General features: G+C 40.3%; 2 protein-coding genes across 5 annotated transcripts; one reads left to right on the top strand and one right to left on the bottom strand.

Moving 5' to 3' along the window:
- Positions 1-358: 358 nt before the first annotated feature.
- LOC128275599 (tripeptidyl-peptidase 2) lies at positions 359-5,172 on the bottom strand. Its single transcript, XM_053014162.1, has 8 exons — positions 5,011-5,172; positions 4,247-4,880; positions 3,257-4,180; positions 2,678-3,183; positions 2,499-2,604; positions 1,181-2,417; positions 939-1,122; positions 359-824 (listed from the first exon to the last, which is right to left on the bottom strand). Exons 1-8 carry the CDS (start codon positions 5,170-5,172, stop codon positions 615-617), a joined length of 3,963 nt encoding a protein of 1,320 aa, XP_052870122.1. The 3' UTR covers positions 359-614.
- A 604-nt stretch (positions 5,173-5,776) lies between these two features.
- On the top strand, positions 5,777-19,319 carry LOC128268841 (tumor protein D54). 4 transcript variants are annotated; one of them, XM_053006112.1, is made up of 7 exons: positions 8,208-8,266; positions 8,969-9,685; positions 16,048-16,169; positions 16,257-16,417; positions 16,681-16,740; positions 18,509-18,671; positions 18,772-19,319. In XM_053006112.1, exons 2-7 carry the CDS (start codon positions 9,010-9,012, stop codon positions 18,886-18,888), a joined length of 1,299 nt encoding a protein of 432 aa, XP_052862072.1. In that variant the 5' UTR covers positions 8,208-8,266; positions 8,969-9,009; the 3' UTR covers positions 18,889-19,319. The 4 variants fall into 4 exon arrangements, with proteins under 4 accessions (XP_052862074.1, XP_052862072.1, XP_052862073.1 ...); XM_053006114.1 differs by lacking the exons at positions 8,208-8,266; positions 8,969-9,685 and adding an exon at positions 5,777-5,919; XM_053006113.1 differs by lacking the exon at positions 8,208-8,266 and having other exon boundaries at positions 8,878-9,643.
- The last annotated feature ends 1,019 nt before the right edge of the window (positions 19,320-20,338 follow it).

Raw genomic sequence — 20,338 nt, 5'->3', positions numbered from 1 at the left:
TATCGCAATGTTAAGTCAAAGGTAAAAGTTAATAGCCAATGAGTCAACCTGGATTTGTTATATAGTTTGAAGCGATAGATAGTACTTACTATTTAGGTTTCCTCATTTTTAGTTTTCATGTGATCGGATGTAGCGGGATAAAAATGATTCATGTTTGAAAGACGCAAAAGTGCGGCCGAAAATTGAAATGAAAAAGGGAGATAGCAAAATAATGCTGTATAATACAGATACCAAATCTAAATCTTTCAATCAACATTAAAACTGACTTACTATCATTTTTGAAAGGGAATTTTATTGTTTTCTTCCTCACAAGCATTTGCTTTTCAACTTTCCGCTTCTCACCACTTATGGACTCCTACTGGGCCAACCCTTTTCAGTAGATTTACTTAATTTTTTTTTCTTTTATTTATTACTCAGTGGAGTTTAAAAAAAAAAAATAAGATAGTTAATACAAATTTTACCATCTGACGCACAGTCCGAAGTCATTAATAAAGGCAAAGAAAAAATTGTAAGAACGTTGATTGTATCCAACATAAAAAAAGTATCTCTTTTCTACAAGGCATCGACCAATGGTTTACTGCAACACAGTAATACGTACAATATCTCTTCTCTTCTTAGAACGGACGATATCCCTGAGGGTTGGAAGAAACAATCATTTTTGATAGCAGCTTGCTGACGTGATTCCACTTTTTACAGTTGACCACAGCTAGTGTTTCCTCCAGGACATCGCGACTCAGTTTCTCTTCGTATAATTTGTGCAAATACTTGAGCATACGTCCGTGATGTTTCATATAAAATGCATGCCATACTGATAAAAGTAATACCTGGAAAACGAAGGGAAAGGAAGCTTATACAGATTGTGCATTTGACAAAACGATTACCATGAGTTTGCGTAGTTCAACTACCCAAACACTTTGTCAATCGTTAACCTTAGTTACCTTTGAATCGATGTAATCAATAAACTTGCCAACGTCGCCATACAACTGTTCCAATTCTTCTTCGTAGTTTGGTTGGCTATGGTCTTGCGCATCGAACATTTTTTGTACCTCATTTAGTTTACAAAGGGCTATGAATTGTCTTTGACACGCATCCAGGAGAAGTTGCTTTTGTTTATCCATTTGTCTGAAACAATGGTAAAATCATGTAGAAACAGATACGTCCTAACTAAACATAGACTTACATCTTAATTTTCGACGCATTATGGCGATTGTCGACCTTAATACCGTAGTATGCCAGTAAAGCGTTCTGATCGATCCCCTTCAGAACGAGGCCGCTCAATTGGATGATACGCAATAGTTTAACCTTCAATACAGTCGCCGCGGCCTGATCGCTTGGTTCCAACGAACTTCTGAAGGCGTGTGGAAGGTTGGGCATTTTCTCACCTCCCTCAATACTGTCCACCATCGCCAAATGAGCAGGTAGGTGGTCCGGATTTTCTTTTAACACGGTCCGATACAAATTGTTTGCATTCTCATCATCCATTTTCGATATAAGACCCGTTTGAAAGTCGCGCAAACCTTCACAGTATTCATCCCACTTTGTTTTGTTTTCTTTAGGTCCACCAGTCCCGCTATCGCTTGAAGTAGCGTTTGCAGAGTTTCCGTTGCTAGTCGATGGGGTGGCGGTGATGGAAATGTTGCTTCCGTTGGGTGTAGCGGCATTACCTCCAACTGCACCTCCTACAGAGCTCATATTTTTCTTTTGTGGTGGACCTTCAATAAGCAAGTACTGAAAATTGTGCGAAACACATTTCTTGACAAACTCTTCTTTGGCGTAGAGAATATGACCCTCAAGCCATGAACAATACGGTGGAATTGAAGCTTTTTGAAGCTTTTCACTGCTTATAGGGGCGAGATAAATGGGCCGACAGACACCGGTCGGTAGTAAATAATTAGTTAGTTTTTTACCACCGGACAGCACCTGATTATATGATTTGTACACGTCGACCGACAAGTTGTTAGGCAGCTTAAAATTGACCACAATGTTTGCTTCGTTCAGCTTTTCCAACAGCTCACGTTTCTCGTGACGCAACTGCAGGCGAACCGTGTAGTCGCCTTTCTCAAGTTTTTCGTACTTTTCGTTGGAATACGCATCTCCACAACGGACCATTTGTTTGTTTGTATCGAACACCATCCAGAACTGAGATTCAAATTCGCTCTCGTACAGAATGTTGCTGAATAGAGGCGTGTAAAGCGCTACTTCATAGCTCTTAGCCAGGTGCAGATGATAGGAGAGCACGTTTTGGTAGATTTGACGTGCAGGATAGATAACATCACGGCTGGTCAAAGGCATTACTTTCGATTCGATCGGCTTCAGTACCATGGCGGCCGTTTTTAGTGAAACGATCGGCTGCACTTCTTCACTGGACAGAGCTGTCAGATCAATACGATGAATCCCACCTGCACTGTGCATAATAGCTAAAAAGAGGAACAAAAGCGCAAAAATATCAATTCATACACAATTCCATCTGTTTGTCGCAAAAACTTCCAATCTCTTACATCCATTTAGTGGACTGATGCCATGGAACTTCACTGAATACCGTAACGGCAGCCGTCCAAAGTTTGACCAATACTTCGCAATGCACAATTCTAAAATGTGATCTTCCTGAATGTAATGGAATGATGTGGATAATGATAACTGATTGTTTACTAGACATAGATAATGCATATAGGCTTACCACAACTTTCACCGGTTGAATAGTAGGTGCCATTCCGTTGACAGGGAGAATTTTTTGTAATTCCATCGCTTTGCAATACTTCTGCGGAAGCACCTGCAACGTGTGGAGAAAGAACTTGCCCCCAACCGCGTCATTCGGATCAGCCGAAATCATTTCGACAATGGCCCAAGTGGCGTGTTTTGGTACGAGCAGAAATTCTCGGACGATGCTGTTCGGTTTGCATTCGAGGGGCGGATCACGACGCACGAATTCATTGGTTTTCGGGTCTATTACGTGCGGTTGCACCACGGTCACAGGGATTTCGAAAAGTACACCTTTCTCCGGACAGGTTGAATCGTATGCTTTCACACTTGCTCGATAAACACCGGGTGCAAGGCCTGTTGGGTCCACCTTTACCACAATTTTTCGGGCTGAGTAGCAAAGATCAAGATAGTTACCACAGTTAATCCACGGTTCAGTTGGAATCAACGTGAACCGTATATTGAAATTGATCTTATCTCCTGGTTCTGCAAATAGATTCAAAAGATCCTCTTAAAACTAACTGATACGACGACGTGAACAATGCCAAAACGCACTTACCAGCAAATTTTTCGTTGAAAATGATTGGTTCAATGTTTACAGAAAATTCCTCCACCTTCGTTAGAACACCGTGTCGCAGGTGGATACCTTTCGCGTTGCTATTACCCACTGTAACTGCAAAACGAATCTTGTTCTCCGGTAACCCACAGTACGTTGTTAAATGATCAAATGCTTTTTCTACGTTCAACAAACCATTGCCCTGAGCGAACTTGTCCACATAGTCGATTTTGTTAGCCGTATTCCACAGCGCCCGTTTGATGCTGAACGCAGTATAAGGAACCGATTTTTCCTTCAATCCCGAAATTAACAACCCAACTGCTCCTGCAACATGCGGGGCGGACATGCTGGTGCCGTTCATGAGTTGCGCTTTGGACATTGTAAACTGAGGAACGGAAGCAATCGCAGCCCCTGGAGCACATATTGTCACCCCAAACCCGCCATCGATGCAAGGGTCGCGTGAAGACCACGTGTACACGTTGCCCGGAAGTTTTTGGTGCAGCGCATATTCGGCTTCCATCATTTCGGGAGAAACGTATGCTCCAACACCGACGCAGCATGGTTGGCTTATATCGGGCGGTGTTCCGATGGTACAGAGGGCTGGTCCATGATTGCCGACCGAAGATACCCAAACCACACCGTACCGGTTCACCAGTTCACTCATCAGCTCTCCTACACGGCCAGAGTTTGACCAGTTTCCATGCTCTCCGTAGCTCATATTTATCACATCAACCCGACGTCCCGCTTCGCATAGTTCGGCCACTTTGATGATTGCTCGCACCAACGCAGTACCGGTTTCCATCGACTCCAATCTTCCATCGCCAATCACCAACGAAATGATGCGAGCTGCCGGCGCAACTCCATTCAACTCAGGATTGTCAGGATGGTATCCACTAGCAATTGACGCAACGTGCGTCCCATGACTTGCTGCAAACATGAACATAACAAACATAAGCAATCGTTTTCTGCCGTGTACAAATGGCCATCACTTACAGCATATACCAACGATCTCGAGAACATTGCCCTCGTCGTGAACATTGATTGAAATCGAAAGGTAATCGTCCAGGCTGACCATCTGGTGAGATTTGGTATACTCCACCACGTGTATTGCATTTTCCAAATCACCTATCTCGGTTGTATCGATCACAGCCATCCAGCCGTCTTTTGTGGGAAACAGCACGCAATCATATGACGTTTTGAAGTCAATAAATTTCTTCTCGCATGCACTCAAAAACTCCATCGTGCATTCCAGATTCTCCTTTGTCAGCTTTTCCTTCCCGCTTAGAGCGGTAGGCGACGGGTTCGCGGCATCGAATTCGGTCAACTCGCGGCACGCAGCACTATATGCCGTTTTATGTGGATCGTCCCACGTTTTCACTTTCAGATCGTTCATGATGCGCTCGCGAATACGAGATGGACACAGATCGTGCATACTCTTCAAACCAACTCGATACTCCATTCCGGCCACATTTTTCGCCATCATCGTCGAAGACAATTTAAGTTTTCGGCCTGACAATCCTTGCAAGGTCCCGTCTTCGCCGGCGGTCACCTCTTTGCTCGTATCCACGTCGCCACACCCGGAACAGTCATACCGCTCGATTACCTTTACGCCACCTCCGGGAACTTGCTACGGACAGGGTTGTGGATAGTTTTAGAAAATAAGAAGCAAATGAGATAAATCCATCGTTGGAGTGTGGAATATGAACAGAGATCAACACATAATTCCCTATCTACAGCAAATAAACCGCATTCATCACCTCCAATCCTTTTGCCATGGGATCAACGCCAGTGTCGAGAATCGCAATTGTTACATTCTTTCCGTCGTACTGCGGGTACTTGCGGAGAAAGTTGAGCACCCCGGTTTCGTGCTTCGGCACCAAACTTTCTACGGGAAACTGTACCTCAACAACACTTTCCATTTCTTTTCGTATGAACCAGCACTATTTTTGCCACTACTTCGACAAACACAATGTCTAAAGTATTCGATCCGAGCTTCATAAACGAGCTGTTTGATTGATGATTGATGTGAGTCAGCACAAATTGTTAAGGTACGCTGCACACTGCTGAATCGACGAACGAACGAACGACGACGAATCGAATCGATGTTATAGATTTTAAAACATATAGATTTAAACATTTCAACACAACAAATAGAAAAACCGGTGCCCAGTTTTATAAATATGTCAATCGTTGTTAAAACGGTACTACAAATTTATATAAGGTAAGATTTTCTTTCAATTTCATGCGAATAGCGGAAGAGTTGCCGAGTTGACATGCGCATTTTCATGTTCTCTGGTAATATTATTGGACAACGACATAGTTCCTAGAACATTTAGACTATTGCTAGGAGAATGGGTGTAAATTGTTTGTTGTCCCGAACAGATTGTTTTTCGTGAGTAATCAAGTAATTATTTTGGTGAACCAGTAACAAATGCTGGCAGTTGAATTAAGTTGAACCCTGCAATACGTCAATGTCAACGTCAAACGCAACCTTTTCTATAACAAATGCATACGTCATACGTCAAAAAATGTGCATCATTTCGTGTGCGGTTCTGAATTTAGCAAGGCTTTTGAACATTTTATTACTCTAAGCAGCGATCTATTTGCCACTACATAATAGAAGCAGTTTAATAAAGTATATATCGAAACAATGGAAGAATCATCATGTAAGTACAGCACAATAGTATAGTTTATTATTCACCTACGTGCGTAAAAACGCCGGCGAATATACGACATCCGGTTCGACTGACCTCAAACCTCTTTCACTTGCAATGGTGTACGGATATAAAACTGATTATTTTCCGGGTAATTGATACGAATACTAATTAGTAAGGGTAATTAGTGCACGACATTGAGATTGTTATGTTTTGGTGAATTAACTGACCTCCTGGTCTGTGTTGGTATAACTTTCCCCGTGCAGCAACATGACTAATCCTCTTTTCTTCGAGTGTTTATATTTGTATGGTGTGTTTCTTATCTTTCATTTAACAAAATTGTACAAGCAAACAATCGTTTAACTTTGATGCATACTCTTTGGTGAAACCTCTTTGGAGTTGTGGAACCTAAAACTTGTTGTTTGTTCTTTTTTATTCGCCCGTTGCTCGAATACAAACACAAAACAAAATGACGACTGAAGATGTCACAGCGAGGATCCTCTATGTTCTATTACCGAGGAAACAGTATGTTATGAATCATGTACGCATGGCGATGGCTACCAATAATTCGGATCCTCTGTGCTATCGTTACAGTGCAAATGCACTTGAACGAATGTACAATTGAGAAAGGTAAACGAATGTGTGTAAAACTAAACAGCGTAAAACCCAAGACGTCGAAACCTCGGCACAATAATGTCAATTACCGCATCATGCCCACATGATTGCCAGGTGATACCTAATCAGAGATGCTCTGTTCATTAAATAACACCTTAGGATTTAAATAACACAACGACAACCTCACTCGGTGTATGGAGGAACGGAGCTAATTATTTGTATATAGTTTATTATTATTATTATTATTAGAACGGGCAGAGCCGTGTTAAGCAACAATTTAAATGTTTGCATATTGTTGAGATATGCACAGTTCGAACTGACGATTTCCGTCAGATCTTCCGGATGCTCTTCGGACGAGCCACGCGGGTATAGATTTGAACAGCCATCAGGATGCAGTTATGTTTTGATGTCGAACATTGTTTGTTGTGTGTTTTTATCGCTGGACGATAAAAATATGCGATGCGATGGTTTAGTAGGCAACTGGGATTATTATATAACACCGGGGTTTGCTGATCCCTTGTTACTAATTCAACGGATTCGATGAGAGAAATGCATTGGTAATGGACAGGTACAATAATGTTTATAATCATTCCTGTTCTCTAATAATATGTTTGCAGTTGCGTTCGCAAAGTAGAAGAAAAAAGAAAACGAACAAAAACATACTCCTCCATCACTTGCGAAAGAGCGCCGTTGTCCCACAGCCAATACAGCCAATTCTCACATCACTATTCGTGCAATCGCAACATTATAATCGGGGTCTGCCACGCTCCCTGTATCCTTCGCGTAAAAGACAAATCATTTGGAAAAAGTGTCCATAGAACAAAGCACGGCCCAAGAAAGCTTTACAGACTGGTTGTCATGACCAGCCCACCGGAGCCTGGCGAGGCGTAACAGTATGGTTGTCATACAGCGCCTTCAATTTGCGGTTGTACCGGCTCCTTCATCGTCCCTCCACACATACTAGGCCAAAAATCAATAACCAGATGTTGTTACGAATCTTGCGCGCGAGTCGAGCTAGGCCATTTGCTTGGCGTAATCCCATTGTGGTATCGAAGGGATTAAAAAATTTACGGTCCACCTTCACCTTGGTTGTAAAATTGATTATGATGATTCTCGCGAGTCTTGCTTCTCGTCATACGCCATTACAGAAACTACGGCTCTCCTATGTCCGTGTCTTGTCCATTGTGAAACTAAATTGCTAGAGCTTTCCATTTTAATGTGGTTTCTTTGGAAAAGCTATGGTTCATGTGTGTATGAAGGGATTTCTTGAAAGAAAACTCGTCTATTGCACTAAAATGAAAAACTCCACTCTATTTAAAGTATTAAATTGGTGCTTATTATTGCATTACGACAGGTTCCATTGTCGAACGTGAAATGTAGCAATACACTGATAATCCATCGCGTGTTAAATACACAAAATGTAAAATTGTCATTATTTTACCAAAACTCATTTTAAATTTACACCATTTCAATACTATGCAGACGCATCTCTGTATTTACTACTCATGTTACCGCAATGTGATTTTCTTGCACTTTTTCCATATATGTACACATTCCTACCTAGGGATCTCGCTTGTTACGCAGTATCCTATTACAACCACCATCACTGAACTGTACGTTCCATTCACTCGCTTGTTGCGATATGTTGAGCTGTCTCTCAGTTCTCATTCGTATTCGGCCGCGATCGGACACTGTTAATACGTTTGCTGGTGTTCGCGTGTTAACGGATTTTCGTAAATAACGGGTAATCGTATCTCTACTTCAACCACAACTCGCACGCATTTCTTCCCACTGAAATTCGTAATGCGCTCTAAATTGGTTTATAATCGCTTCCACTGTCTTGTTGAGGTATGAACTGTCTCACGAAATTCGTAAGCAATGATTCAAGGATAGTTTGGTTTTTATGGTTTTTTGTTTCGTTCTTGAGTGCAAAGTGTGCCCTCTTCTCTCCTACTTTGAATCGTTTCGTTAACGTTTAGTCAACACATGGGCAAAAAGTAGCGGAGGACTGAAGCCTTTTTCATGAGCAAAGCAAAGAAGATAGCAAAATAATGGAATAAATTAATCGCCACTTAATTACATTACGGTATGACGCAATGGTCAATTGTGAGATCGTTTACATTGCCGTCGAGTGTAAAATTTTGATTTATTTTATGTTTATTATTGTATTTCTATGACGGCACCAGATATAGTGTTGAAGTGACGAGTGTTGAAGGTCAATTTGGTTTGATTCACCGCAGCAATTGTTCAAAGTTTGATAACAGACATATTCCTCTCATTGACGAGAAGAGGATTCCTCTCATGCCTAATCATCTTATAAAAAAATTCAAGAAGTCTATCTATAATACAAACGAACCCGACATTGACTGTGCGAACGAAAAGCATCTCTAGATCACTCAATCGCGATGGTATGTCTGCTGCTATATGTATGTATGTTTGCATTCAGTCCGGTCTAGAAACGCCCGGCAATCGTGGCGTGATTCGTGAATGTGCGAGCCAAGCTTTTCCACCAACAAACGGGAAGAGCGGGAAACTGAAACTTCGCAAGCGAATGACTCTCATACAATGCGTGTTGAAGAGGACGATCTGCCGAGCCTCGAGTTTATTGAAGATCCCTACATTCCGAAGCTCGATCCAAGTTGTATCACGCCTTCACTGGATGATGTTACTGAACTAGATGACACGTCATTGCATGACGACGAAGGGCTGATCGATCAGGAGGAACAGCAATGGTCGGACGAGACAGAACTCTACCTGCGCTCATTGACGCTGGATGAAATTTTGGGCATCCCTTCGAAACACGAAGACATCGAACATGCGTCTAATGTTGAGCTACAAACTGTTGAGGCTGAGTTCAGTCCAGTTATGGTATGCAACACACTGAACTCGGATAGTAAAAACAGAAAACTAAGATCAACGGTCAACGGTCAACAAGTTGATTGTGAGACAAATTCCGGAACTGCAGAAAGAGGTGTAGAGAAAACTTTTCTTACCAGCAAGTTCCTGCTAAGCAGAGTTACAAACAGGCGCATTCAGACACTGTTCAACCGACGCAATATTCGGGACGTTCGGGTTACGTTCATCGACTTCTCGAAGCCATACTTGGCACGCATCTCTAGTGGTGAGAATTATAAAAGCTTTCTCAGCATTGGCAGTACAGCAGGTGAGCAACCGTATCTTCGTAGGAATACATTCAATAGTATCGATATAGGTTACCCTTCGCTGTTACTTGTTTTATCGTCTATCTTGCAATGCTATCTACAGATTGAAGCATTGAAGACAAACGAAAACGAAAATAAGGACGTTTTAAAGTTGTGTGTGTTGTTCGTTAGAAGAAGCCTTTCAAATAGTACTTGACTAACGTGGAAGGTCGCGGTGTAGTTACGACACTACGCGAAAAATGTTCGTAAAATAAGGAACAAAAAAAAAACTTAGAAACCCTAGAAGACCTGCATTTCTTTTTCTTTGACCAGTAGAGGGCACCAGGTAGTTGTGATACAATAAAAAAAAATGTGAAAATAACATATCCACCCGAGCGCTTCTCATAAGCGCGTTACGAAAAGTCGTGCGTCTAACGGTAAAGCTTTCCACAGCCGAGCCGACACGAAACAGAACCGACAACACCGCGCCCGGTGGGATCAGTAAAAAAATATTGTGCGTGTTTGACGTTTTCTCTGCTTTTCTAGGGTTTCTGCTTCTATCTTCTTTCGCTATTCTAAAATGAAGACGGTAGACGAGGATAATTGTGCTATAGAAAAACGACTGGAAAGCAGAGCTGTGCAACTGTACAATACACCGAGTGAGGTTGCGTTTTGTCACTAATTGTGTTTTGACACCATACGTGGTGGATCAAAAAGTTTCGCGACATTTGAATTTCCGCGGGGTACGTATATCCGATTTTTAATTTTTTTGTGGCGTTAGGTTGCTACACATGTTCGGCCGTTTTGACCAATCAATTTTTGACAACTGTTTTGCTTGGACAAAATTTGGCTTATAGGTGATTTTTGTGTATTATTTTTATCGATTTTAGTAAAGGGGGTGGGGAGGGGGGGGTGGTCGTACAAGCCGAGAAGACGATCCATGTCAAAGACGCCCAACAACACACAACACCTGAAATCGTAGCAAAACTACAGGATATCGTATCGGAAAATCGTCGAATCATTGAAAGAGATTTAGTACAAAGGGTACAAGGTGCCGCATTCGCTAAAATAGAACAAAAACGCATTCGAATGCAACTTTCTTGGCAACATTTAGAGCATTTTCGAAAGGATAAAGTGGGGTCTAATAATTATAATAATATTATTATAATAGAAGAAAAACATCCTCAGAGCAATGCACCGTGGCACAAGAGCATTTTGAAAATGGCAAAAATCCATGAATTAAAGTTCGAATCGTTGGAGTATCCACCGTATTAATCACATTTAAGATGATGATAAGTCCCACCTCTTACCCCTGCATAGATTTGAGAAGGACGGATTTATCTATAGATAATTACAACAATAAAAATATCAGCGAGATTGGGCATGGGAGCAAACTCTCCAGAACCATGGCTTCTTGCTTCACTCCTTTCATACAACGGTCGCCATCCCTTAAAGTGTTAGACCATGACAATGAACGACGTCCCCCACTTAAAAGGGAGGGTCCACTCCCCGGAGCGCAGAAGGTTTCTCTTGCTCTGTTTGTAGTTCACACCTCCAGTTACCATTGGTTGGTAATGTAGTGCCACTTTTAAACACAAAACCTAATCATCTGCTTTGAACTAATTGACACCAACGATTCTATTCATACAGAATGCCCACCACTTTCTCATTTGCGCGCGCATGTCTCAAATCAATGTAGTCTCTTTCATTGTAATTATTATTTTTGTATATGCATTTTCTCAATATTTTTTAAATCCTATCATCACTATTATCAAAGCTTGTGATGACAAGCACAGTCTCCACAGATATTGCTCCACTAGATCCAAGATTTGACAGACACAACATGTAACATATAACGTAACTACTGGTTTTGTTAAAGTTAAACGCAAGTTAAACGACCTCTCTTGTGTACGCGGAGCACAAACGCTTGATATCTCTCAGATCTGCGGCTTGGGTGATGTGCCTCGGCATATTATGGTACCATTGTACTTCCTTGAAGAACAAGGAGCTCCGAGCGTTTACTGTCAAATAGTTTGGTAGTCTCGGATCCCTGCTCTGCGAGTACAGTAGCGGTGAACGTTTGATCGCACGACTATCCGTTCTCCTAAATACAATAGGACAATCCCTTTCACAATTTTATATACAAAAATTGCCGTTTGGTTCGCGATTCTCTGCCTCCCTGACATACACTATCTAGCATGACAATAGATGAAGTGTACCGACCACAACCCAAAAATAACCTCATAATTCTGTTCTGCAGCATCTGCAGCTTTTGAATCTGTGTTTGGTTTCCAAAGAATAAAATGGAGGCACAAAAATCAAAGTGGGGTTACACTATTGATTTGTATAATTGAACTTTCGCAAAAAAATTCAGATTGCTGTTCAACCTACATATCAGTCCACACTTCTTTGCCACTTTTGAGGTAATATAATCCAAGTGTGGCCCAAACTTCATTCTATCATCCAACACTACTCCCAGATATTTAATCTCGGAAACTCTATCGATAGGTTCCTGGTTGATGACAATAGACAGCCAGATGTCAGTTGACTTTGCGGACAAGACCATGTACTTGGTTTTTTTGACGTTCAAAGCCAACTTTTCATACTTCAACCAGCCATCTAAAGTCAGCAAATCGCTATTAATTAGTGTATCAGCCTGGTTTATGTCTTTTTTAGAGACAAATAATACTGTGTCATCCGCGAAAAGATTGATTGTTTTAAAATTAAATTGTTCATGTCATTTATATACATAATAAAAAACAGTGGCTCAAGAACACTGCCTTGCGGCACCCTAAGGGTGTTATCAATAGAGTCCAAACAGTGGTTCCCGAAAACTGTCCTTTGTGTTCTGTGCCCCTGTAAATAATCGGAAAACCATTTTAATTCAGTACCCCATAACGCCGAATAGTTTCAAATAGTGAAGATCTCGATATTGTCTCAAACGGTCACTGAAGATCCAAGAAGACAGCAATAGTCGGTTGTTTCCGCTCCATGAACCTCTTCCATTTGGCAAGGACCAGGCTTAGTGAAGATTCACAGGAATGTTCTGCTTACTATTAATCTCTTTATCTTGACTGCTCCCTGACATGCAACTTATTCCCATCCAGATACTGTATCAGCGGATCTTTCACAACAATTTTCAAAACCTTTTCAAGAATATTGTGCATGTTAATGGGGTGAAACTCGTCCGCATTAGTAGCATCTGTCACTTTGGGAATAGGGATAACTGTGGACTCCTTCCATAAGGCGTGGAAAAACCATTCTTCAGAGATTGGTTAATCACCGGAAGAAGCATCCGCCCAACCACACAGAAACTGTCCTGCAGTACTTGAGCGTTTACTTTTCCTATTCCGGCCTTATTTTTCAAGTTAAAGCAAATCTTTCTGAGTTTCTCATACGAAATTCGTTCAAACTTGAACCTTTGATTTGTAATAATGATATTCCTCAGCTCCATTGGTTCCGGCATATAAGAAATTCCCTGACGCTTTCAACAAAAAACTTGTTAAAACCCTCTGCAATTGCAGCTTCGTTGAAAACGGCACCTCCAGCAAATTTCACAACACCTTCAATTTATCCTCAGGGTTTAGCATGGATTTAAGGGTTTTCCATAGTTCCCTGCTATTTCCTTGGTGCTTACTGATCTCGCCACAGAAAAAAAAACCTGTTGAGCTTTTTTTAATTCGGTAGTATATTTATTTCTCAAAACAGTATAAAGATACCAGTTTTTTGAAATGTTGGTTCTAATGAACTTGTCAAATGCCTTATCCTTTCTTTTTTTAGTCTAGCAAGCTCTGTGTTGTATTATCTGCTGGAGGTGTGACCTGGTACCGATCGTAAAGCCTGTCCTACGTAGAATCGGGAAAAGTTGTATGTCTTCTAGCAGTGCCTCTGGTGGTCGGATTTCAAATATTTGGCAGCTATGTCTTTAGTAAACATTCGACTTTCAGTGCTGAAAGTTTCATCTTGATACGCGGAGTTTATAGAAAGTTATGCTCAATGGAATTCGATAGAAGAAAAACAATTCTGCACAATCACATCGAGAATCTCACGTGGTCTGCTTTAAAAATCTCAAAAACACAAAAATTCGCAAAATCAACTGTACATGCTGTGCTTTAACGTTTCCGGCAACCCAATACCGTAGACCGAAAGATTCAGAGTAGGTGTCGTAGTGGAACATACAACCGGCAGCTGATGTGGGAGGTTTTGAGATCAATTAAGGCAAATACTGGATCCCCGGTTCGGGATATTGCAAAAAAAATATTGTGCCAGTAGAAGTACTGTCCAGAGGATCTGTCGACGAAGAGGCTACTGTTCTTTCCTTGCATGTAAGCATCCAAACAGGACACTTAAGCAAAACCTAGCCGCCAAAACACGCGCTAGAAAGTTGTACGAGAAGGTACTGACGAGGTAAAAAGTATGGTTGCTTATGGACGACGAAACATACATGAAAATGGATTTTGGACAGCTTCCTGCACCAAAATGTTATCTCGCCACGGCACGGAGAGATGTCCTCTCCAAGTTCAAATATGTATTCGCCAAAAATAATTTGCACGAAAACTAATGATCTGGCAAGGAATTTGCACCTGTGGAACGAAATCAAGGTTTTCATCACAAACACGACGATGAACTCAACGCTGTACAAGGAAGAAGCAAGTTATATCATTTATTAAGTCACACAAAGGTCCGGTTAAGTTTTGGCCTGATTTGGCCATCTGCCACTACACTAGGTAGGTAGTTCAGTGGTACTGAGACAATAAGGTGGATTTCATCACAAAGGATATCAACCCACCAAATTGCTCTGAACTCCGCCCAATCGAAAATTATTGGACAACAATCTAATAGAAGTTAAGGAAACTGGAAAGGTGATGTAGGATGCTGCAGAGATGGCAATAAATTGGAACCAATTAGCCGCTGAGGTGGACCAGAAGATTGTGCAGAAAATAATAGGGTTCTATTCCCAAAAGTGATTTTTTGGTTTTTTTGGGGCAGCTGTCAAACACTTGTAAAATGCCATATTGGTCCTTTGCCTCTTGGTAGCTTATGTCATGTTGTCTTTTGTTCTGTATTGAATTTTGTTCAAGAATTCATTACTTTTATTCTAATGCCATCTTCTTCTTCTTATCCGCCTACAACCGGCGAGCTGTCTTGGCCTGCATCATCCATTCACCTCCATCGCTTGCGGTCGAGCGCCTTTCGATTCCGTGTTGAATCGTGGATCGTGGATCGTGGAATTCCGTGTTGAAGACTTTACGTGTTGGTTCGTCGTCCGTCATTCTCATGAGATAACCAGCCCACCGGAGCCTGGCCAGGCGCATACGCTGCACGACATGACCGTACATTGCGCACACCTCGCTGTTGAAGCGTTTTCGCCGAAACGGGGCCACTCTTCTTCTATTCCGTCAATTACAACCGCCGAGCGAACTTGACCTGCAACATAGACAATGTTAATCTCTATGACTAACCGTAACGTTGTGATTTTACAGACACCGGCTTAGGGAATCGAACACAGGCCGGCTTCGTGACATTGACGAGCGTTACCTTTTTTGGTGAATCGTGCACAATTTTATCTTAAAAAATTTGAAGTCACTGCAATTTCAGTTGCATACACATTATTTCTTTTAAATAATATTGTTGGTTAAAACAAGATATTTTTTAAAATCAAATGCAGCCATATCCTATAAGTTAGATACATAGTTTAAACGTAGGTTGTTCCAATTTCAAACACATCTATATCATGCAAATCGAATGACAGATGTAAAAGTTATGCCTTAGTCGAACGTAATGAGGTTCGTTATGCCGACTTTAGTCGTCATCGATGAATTCCGCTCTCCGCTCTCTGATTGGTTGACATCATAGTGATGTTATAGATGCTCCGATGATTAAAATTCTTTACGACCTACAATACTAACCTGACCAGCTACCTTATGATATCATATGATACCAGCTCTCAGATTTTAAAGTCGTGACCAAGGGACGAAATCAAGTAAAAAGTTATGAACGACCTCGATCAATGAGTTAAATTCATTCATGTCTACAAGCTGGTTGCCCTTCTGGTCGGCCTGGTGCCCTGTTACGAACGCCAGATTTAGAAGCCGCGTCCAAACGACGAATTTTAGTTAACATTTCATGGATGACCTAGGCAAGTAAAATCTATCCTGGTCTACACTGCAAACTACCTCCTGCTCGGCCTGGTCACCTATTGTGATCAAGGAGCCACCTATTGTGAGACGTACATAAGTTCTTACGTTCTAATACAACCAATCAGATCACAGTTTCTTCGATCATTACAAAGTGTAGTAGAAGCGTAGTGTAAACTGTAGCCGATCGTTGAGCGAATCTAATGTTGGTCTAATATTGGTTTGTTTTGTTGTTTTAAATATTTCAGACAATCCCACGAAGCTGTCTGATGCTTCTCCCATCGGATCCATTAGCTCTGCTGAGATTGCAAATGAGTTTTCTGGACTTTCGACCGAAGAACAAACGGCACAACGCGACGAATGGAGTCAGGTATTGAATGGCAATTGTGCCGCAAGACTTCTACTAGCATGAAAGCTTGTTATTCGTGTTACTAATCACTATCGTTGAAAATTTTAGGAATTGTCCCGTGTTGAAGAGGAAATTACAACACTCCGAACGGTTTTACAATCTAAAATGCGTCATGCAAGCGAACTGAAAAGGAAACTTGGCATTACCGTATGGAAAGAAATCACTGATGACGTCAGCCAGGGAATTAAGAATGTGAAAGAAAGCAATGTGTAAGTATTTCCGAAAAAAAAATCCGTAAAACTAATTTATTGTGAATATTCACATTTGTTAATGTTACACAGTTGGACGGCAGCTGGTATTCACTTATTTAATTGAAGAACTTTTTGTATCTTTTGCCGTAAACTTTTTGTTCAACTTTGTTATGTTTATTTATTTATTTTTTATTAATCTTAGAATAACGGACTCGGCCGTATTTATATTATGTTTGTTTATGATTTCAATTATTTTTCTTATTTTCTTTTCCCTTTTTAAGTTATCAAAGTGTCGAAACGAAGGTTGGAGAAATAACGACTGTCGTAACAAATGCCCCAATGTAAGTAACGGGTTAAAATTCTCAACGATTCGTGGTAATTTGTTAGATGGAAATAAATTTCCCACGATTGCTCATCGTAGCATATCTGTTAATACACTGACGCTCGAACACTCTTGAGTTCTCGCTATAAGAAAATCGAAGACGCTATAACCACATTAGAACGTCTACATTACCAACAACAACAAGAATAGGATACCATTCTTATTTAATGGGTGACTGCGGGAACCAGTTTTAATTTTTTATGTAATTCATATGTTACTGTTCTTTTTCATGTTTCAGTACCATATATTATATTAATGTTAAAACTCCTCATGTTAATGTAACTTTCTCTAATAATCCTACCTTTATCAATCATCAATTGTTGAAAACGTAGATTCAATATTTCCTGCCGATTTGTCTTTTCATTCATATCTTACATGTAAAAATAGGATAGTTAAAAGGTAAGTATACTTTTATGAAGATATTGTTCTTCGAAACTATTCAATGTTCGTCTTATACGAATTATAGGTGTGTTCAAAAAGTAATGATAATTTTGCATTTACGCGGGCTACGTATGTTCGATTTTTTATTTTTTTGTGGCGTTATATTGCTACACATGTCAGTGATTTATGGTGAGAAGTTCGACCATTTTCAGTAATCAATCAATTTTTGATAGCTGTTTTGCTTGGACAAGATTTGGCTCATCTTCGATGCCGTATTTATCTCCTAAATCATGTCGTAGCGTCGTCCTTTCATGGCCTCCTTCAGTTTCCGGAACAAGAAAAGTCACAGGGGGCTAGATCTAGAGAATAGGGTAGCTTTGGCATCATTAGTGTGTTGTTTTGGCCAAAAATCCGCGCAGAAACTACGATGTGTTAACAGGAGCACGACAGCCAATTTTGGGTTTCCCACAAATCCGGGCATTTGTGACGGATTGCTTCGGGCGAATTGCGCATAACTTGCAGGAAATATTCTTCATTGACCATTCTATCCTTTGGCAACAACTCATGATGCACCACGACCCTGCAATCGAAGAAAACTGTAAGCAAAACCGTTCACATTCGACCAGACTTGGCTTTTCGATGTTCACATCTTCTCGGCTCTCTGAAAAATTTTTGAACCACCGAAAAGCGCTGCTTTTGGTCTTAAAAGCTTTACCACAGTCAACATTTCGAATGCTTCCGCGCTTTTAATTTCGTTTTTTACACAAAATTTGATAAAGATTCTTCGCCATCCATATTTTGGAAGAGAAAAAAATCGAAGACGACCCAAAAAGACAAAACAGCTTTCAAAAATTGACTGATTACTCAAAATGGCCAAAATTTTCACCATAAGTCACTGACATATGAAGTAACATAACGCCACAAAAAAATCAAAAATCGAACATACGTAGCCCGCGTAAATACAAAATTATCATTACTTTTTGAACACACCACACACCTTTTCGTATTATGTATAAAGGCCGTTGTGTCCAATGCTTACTGAACTTATGTGTTAACAAAGTCATTTTCGAAATTTGACTACATTTTCTTTTTCTTCTTATCAGGCCTCATCCTTCGAGCGGTCTTAGCCTGCAGCAGAGAAAATTTTAATTCTGTTGCTTTTTATAAAAATCTGGTTTTTAGGGGCGGGGTTTTTTGGCACTGCGCCAACATTTCTCGACTACATCTTACGCTTCTTACCAGTCATTGTGACTGCTTTCTTGCTAGAAATAGTATTGAAATAGCCGATAAAGTTAGTATTGAAAATTTGACATTTTTTAAATTTAAATTTTCAATTCTCTCAACAGCTACCAGAAAACGGAAAGCGCTATCAAAACGACGGCCGGCAAGACGACATCTGTTATCGGTGGTATCGCTGGAAAGATGACTCAGAAATTGACTGAAATGAAACAGTCAGATTCTTTCAGATCGTTCGAAGAGCGTGTTGGATCGGCATATGAAAATGTCAGAGTAAGTTTCAGGATTGATATAAATTGCATTCGGTCTACTGTGAGAAAATATAGTTTGTTTCTTCTTTCTTTCTTCTTTTTACAATGTTTTTGGTAAGCAGTCCAAAGTGTCTTCTCGTTCAAGCTCGGTACAAAGTTTATCCGATCTACAAAACGATGAGCGTCGCAGTTCCGTAACTACGCCAACGGCTATTCCGGAGGATAAACCCATTCCCTAAATTGAACGTATCTCTCGATTGAAAGGTCCACGATTTACAAATCTGGTTCGCTTCGTCGTCTATCAAAACAGATTGCTAAGTTTATTTCAGAAAATGTGTATTCTATATACGTTTAAAATTACAAAACATGTTTGCTAATTTAAATTGTGAATGCTATTGCAGCGGTTAGCTAAAACAAACATACCATCATGCACAGCTATGTATCATTCTTCTGTAATGTTATGATGTGTGCAATTGTAATCGAACTAATTATCCTATGAAGCAACCGTGGCAACCTCTTCACCTTCTGTTAACGTCGCCTATACCGCCTGAGGAGCGTCTGTTTGAAACCCCGTCGTCGTTGTTAACATAAAACTAAATTATAAAGGGCAACAAAAAATAAAATCGGCTTGGCCAATGCAGTTATTCTGATCGGCCTTTCATATTACGAAGTTCTCTGTCTATTTACTACAAGAAGGTAAAGGCATACCTCACAAGACCTTAGGCAATTGTCAAAAGAGTTGTACGAGAAGGACAAAAAATATTTTTTTACCGTTAGCATCAATTTATTTGAAATATCTCCAAGTGAATATATTTTCAATTAAATTTTATACAAATAGAAGAATAAATGCCTGACCATACCATATAAAGAATAGCACTGTTAAAATAAGGAATTAACATTAATAAATAATTGCTTTATAGTTTTTCGGTCATACTTGTCCATGTAAGATTTAAAAGAAAATGAAAAAAATATGTTCATGCAATAAAAATATTTAAGGTGAACACTGCTACAACAGATGAACTGGGTGATATTAGAGCATAAAGACTCGATTGATGCGACAAACTTTGGCGGTCTCGGGAGCCCGCACGAACCTTGCAGGGACCGGTTTACACTCTCCTGGAGATGCAGAATTATATACGCTGAGCATAAACTCTTATTGCTCTTATTGTTTGTGGTCTTATATCAGCAAAACAACCTACAAAGTTGACTGGGTTGTCTACTGTTTATTCTTTTAGAAAGGTATGACAATAAGAAATCTGTCCCCCTTTTTGTGCAATTTTCCAAAATCGATTGAACCTTTAAATCAGTTGATCTTGGACAGAAACCGTTGAAAATAAGTTCTGCCTGTAGGTAAGCATATACAAATTATTGTAAAACATCTGTATTTCTAGCAGCAAACTACAATTTGAAAGCGCCAAGAACGAAATTTGAAAGAAATTCATTTGACTTAGGACGTTACGTCAAAACAATTTATGGCAGGGTCGAAGTTTAATTAGCTGTCAAGCAAATTTTTGCCCGTAACCAAAAATCATCGAACCGTGGCAACGAGTACGATCGATGTTTTAAGATTTGGTGTTTTGATAAAACATGACGGTCCGGAATATGACAACATTTGTACAACTACGCTGTTTTGCGTTAGTTGTCCTGATAGCTTTTTAATTATGCCTAACACATCGCTCAATAAGTCCG

This window comes from Anopheles cruzii, chromosome 2 (assembly GCF_943734635.1).
Source record: "Anopheles cruzii chromosome 2, idAnoCruzAS_RS32_06, whole genome shotgun sequence".
NCBI lineage: Eukaryota > Metazoa > Arthropoda > Insecta > Diptera > Culicidae > Anopheles > Anopheles cruzii.
This window is presented reverse-complemented; position numbering and strand designations above follow the sequence as displayed.

Bases quoted from the DNA above. Each gene is read 5' to 3' on its own strand.
- LOC128275599 (XM_053014162.1), bottom strand. From the start codon at position 5,172: ATGGAAAGTGTTGTTGAGGTACAGTTTCCCGTAGAAAGTTTGGTGCCG. The intron at 2,418-2,498 runs GTAAGAGATTGG...TCCTCTTTTTAG, and splicing joins CATCAGTCCACTAAATGGAT to CTATTATGCACAGTGCAGGT. The intron at 1,123-1,180 runs GTAAGTCTATGT...CCATTGTTTCAG, and splicing joins AATGCGTCGAAAATTAAGAT to ACAAATGGATAAACAAAAGC.
- LOC128268841 (XM_053006112.1), top strand. From the start codon at position 9,010: ATGTGCGAGCCAAGCTTTTCCACCAACAAACGGGAAGAGCGGGAAACT. The intron at 16,170-16,256 runs GTATTGAATGGC...TGAAAATTTTAG, and splicing joins AACGCGACGAATGGAGTCAG to GAATTGTCCCGTGTTGAAGA. The intron at 16,741-18,508 runs GTAAGTAACGGG...TTCTCTCAACAG, and splicing joins GTCGTAACAAATGCCCCAAT to CTACCAGAAAACGGAAAGCG.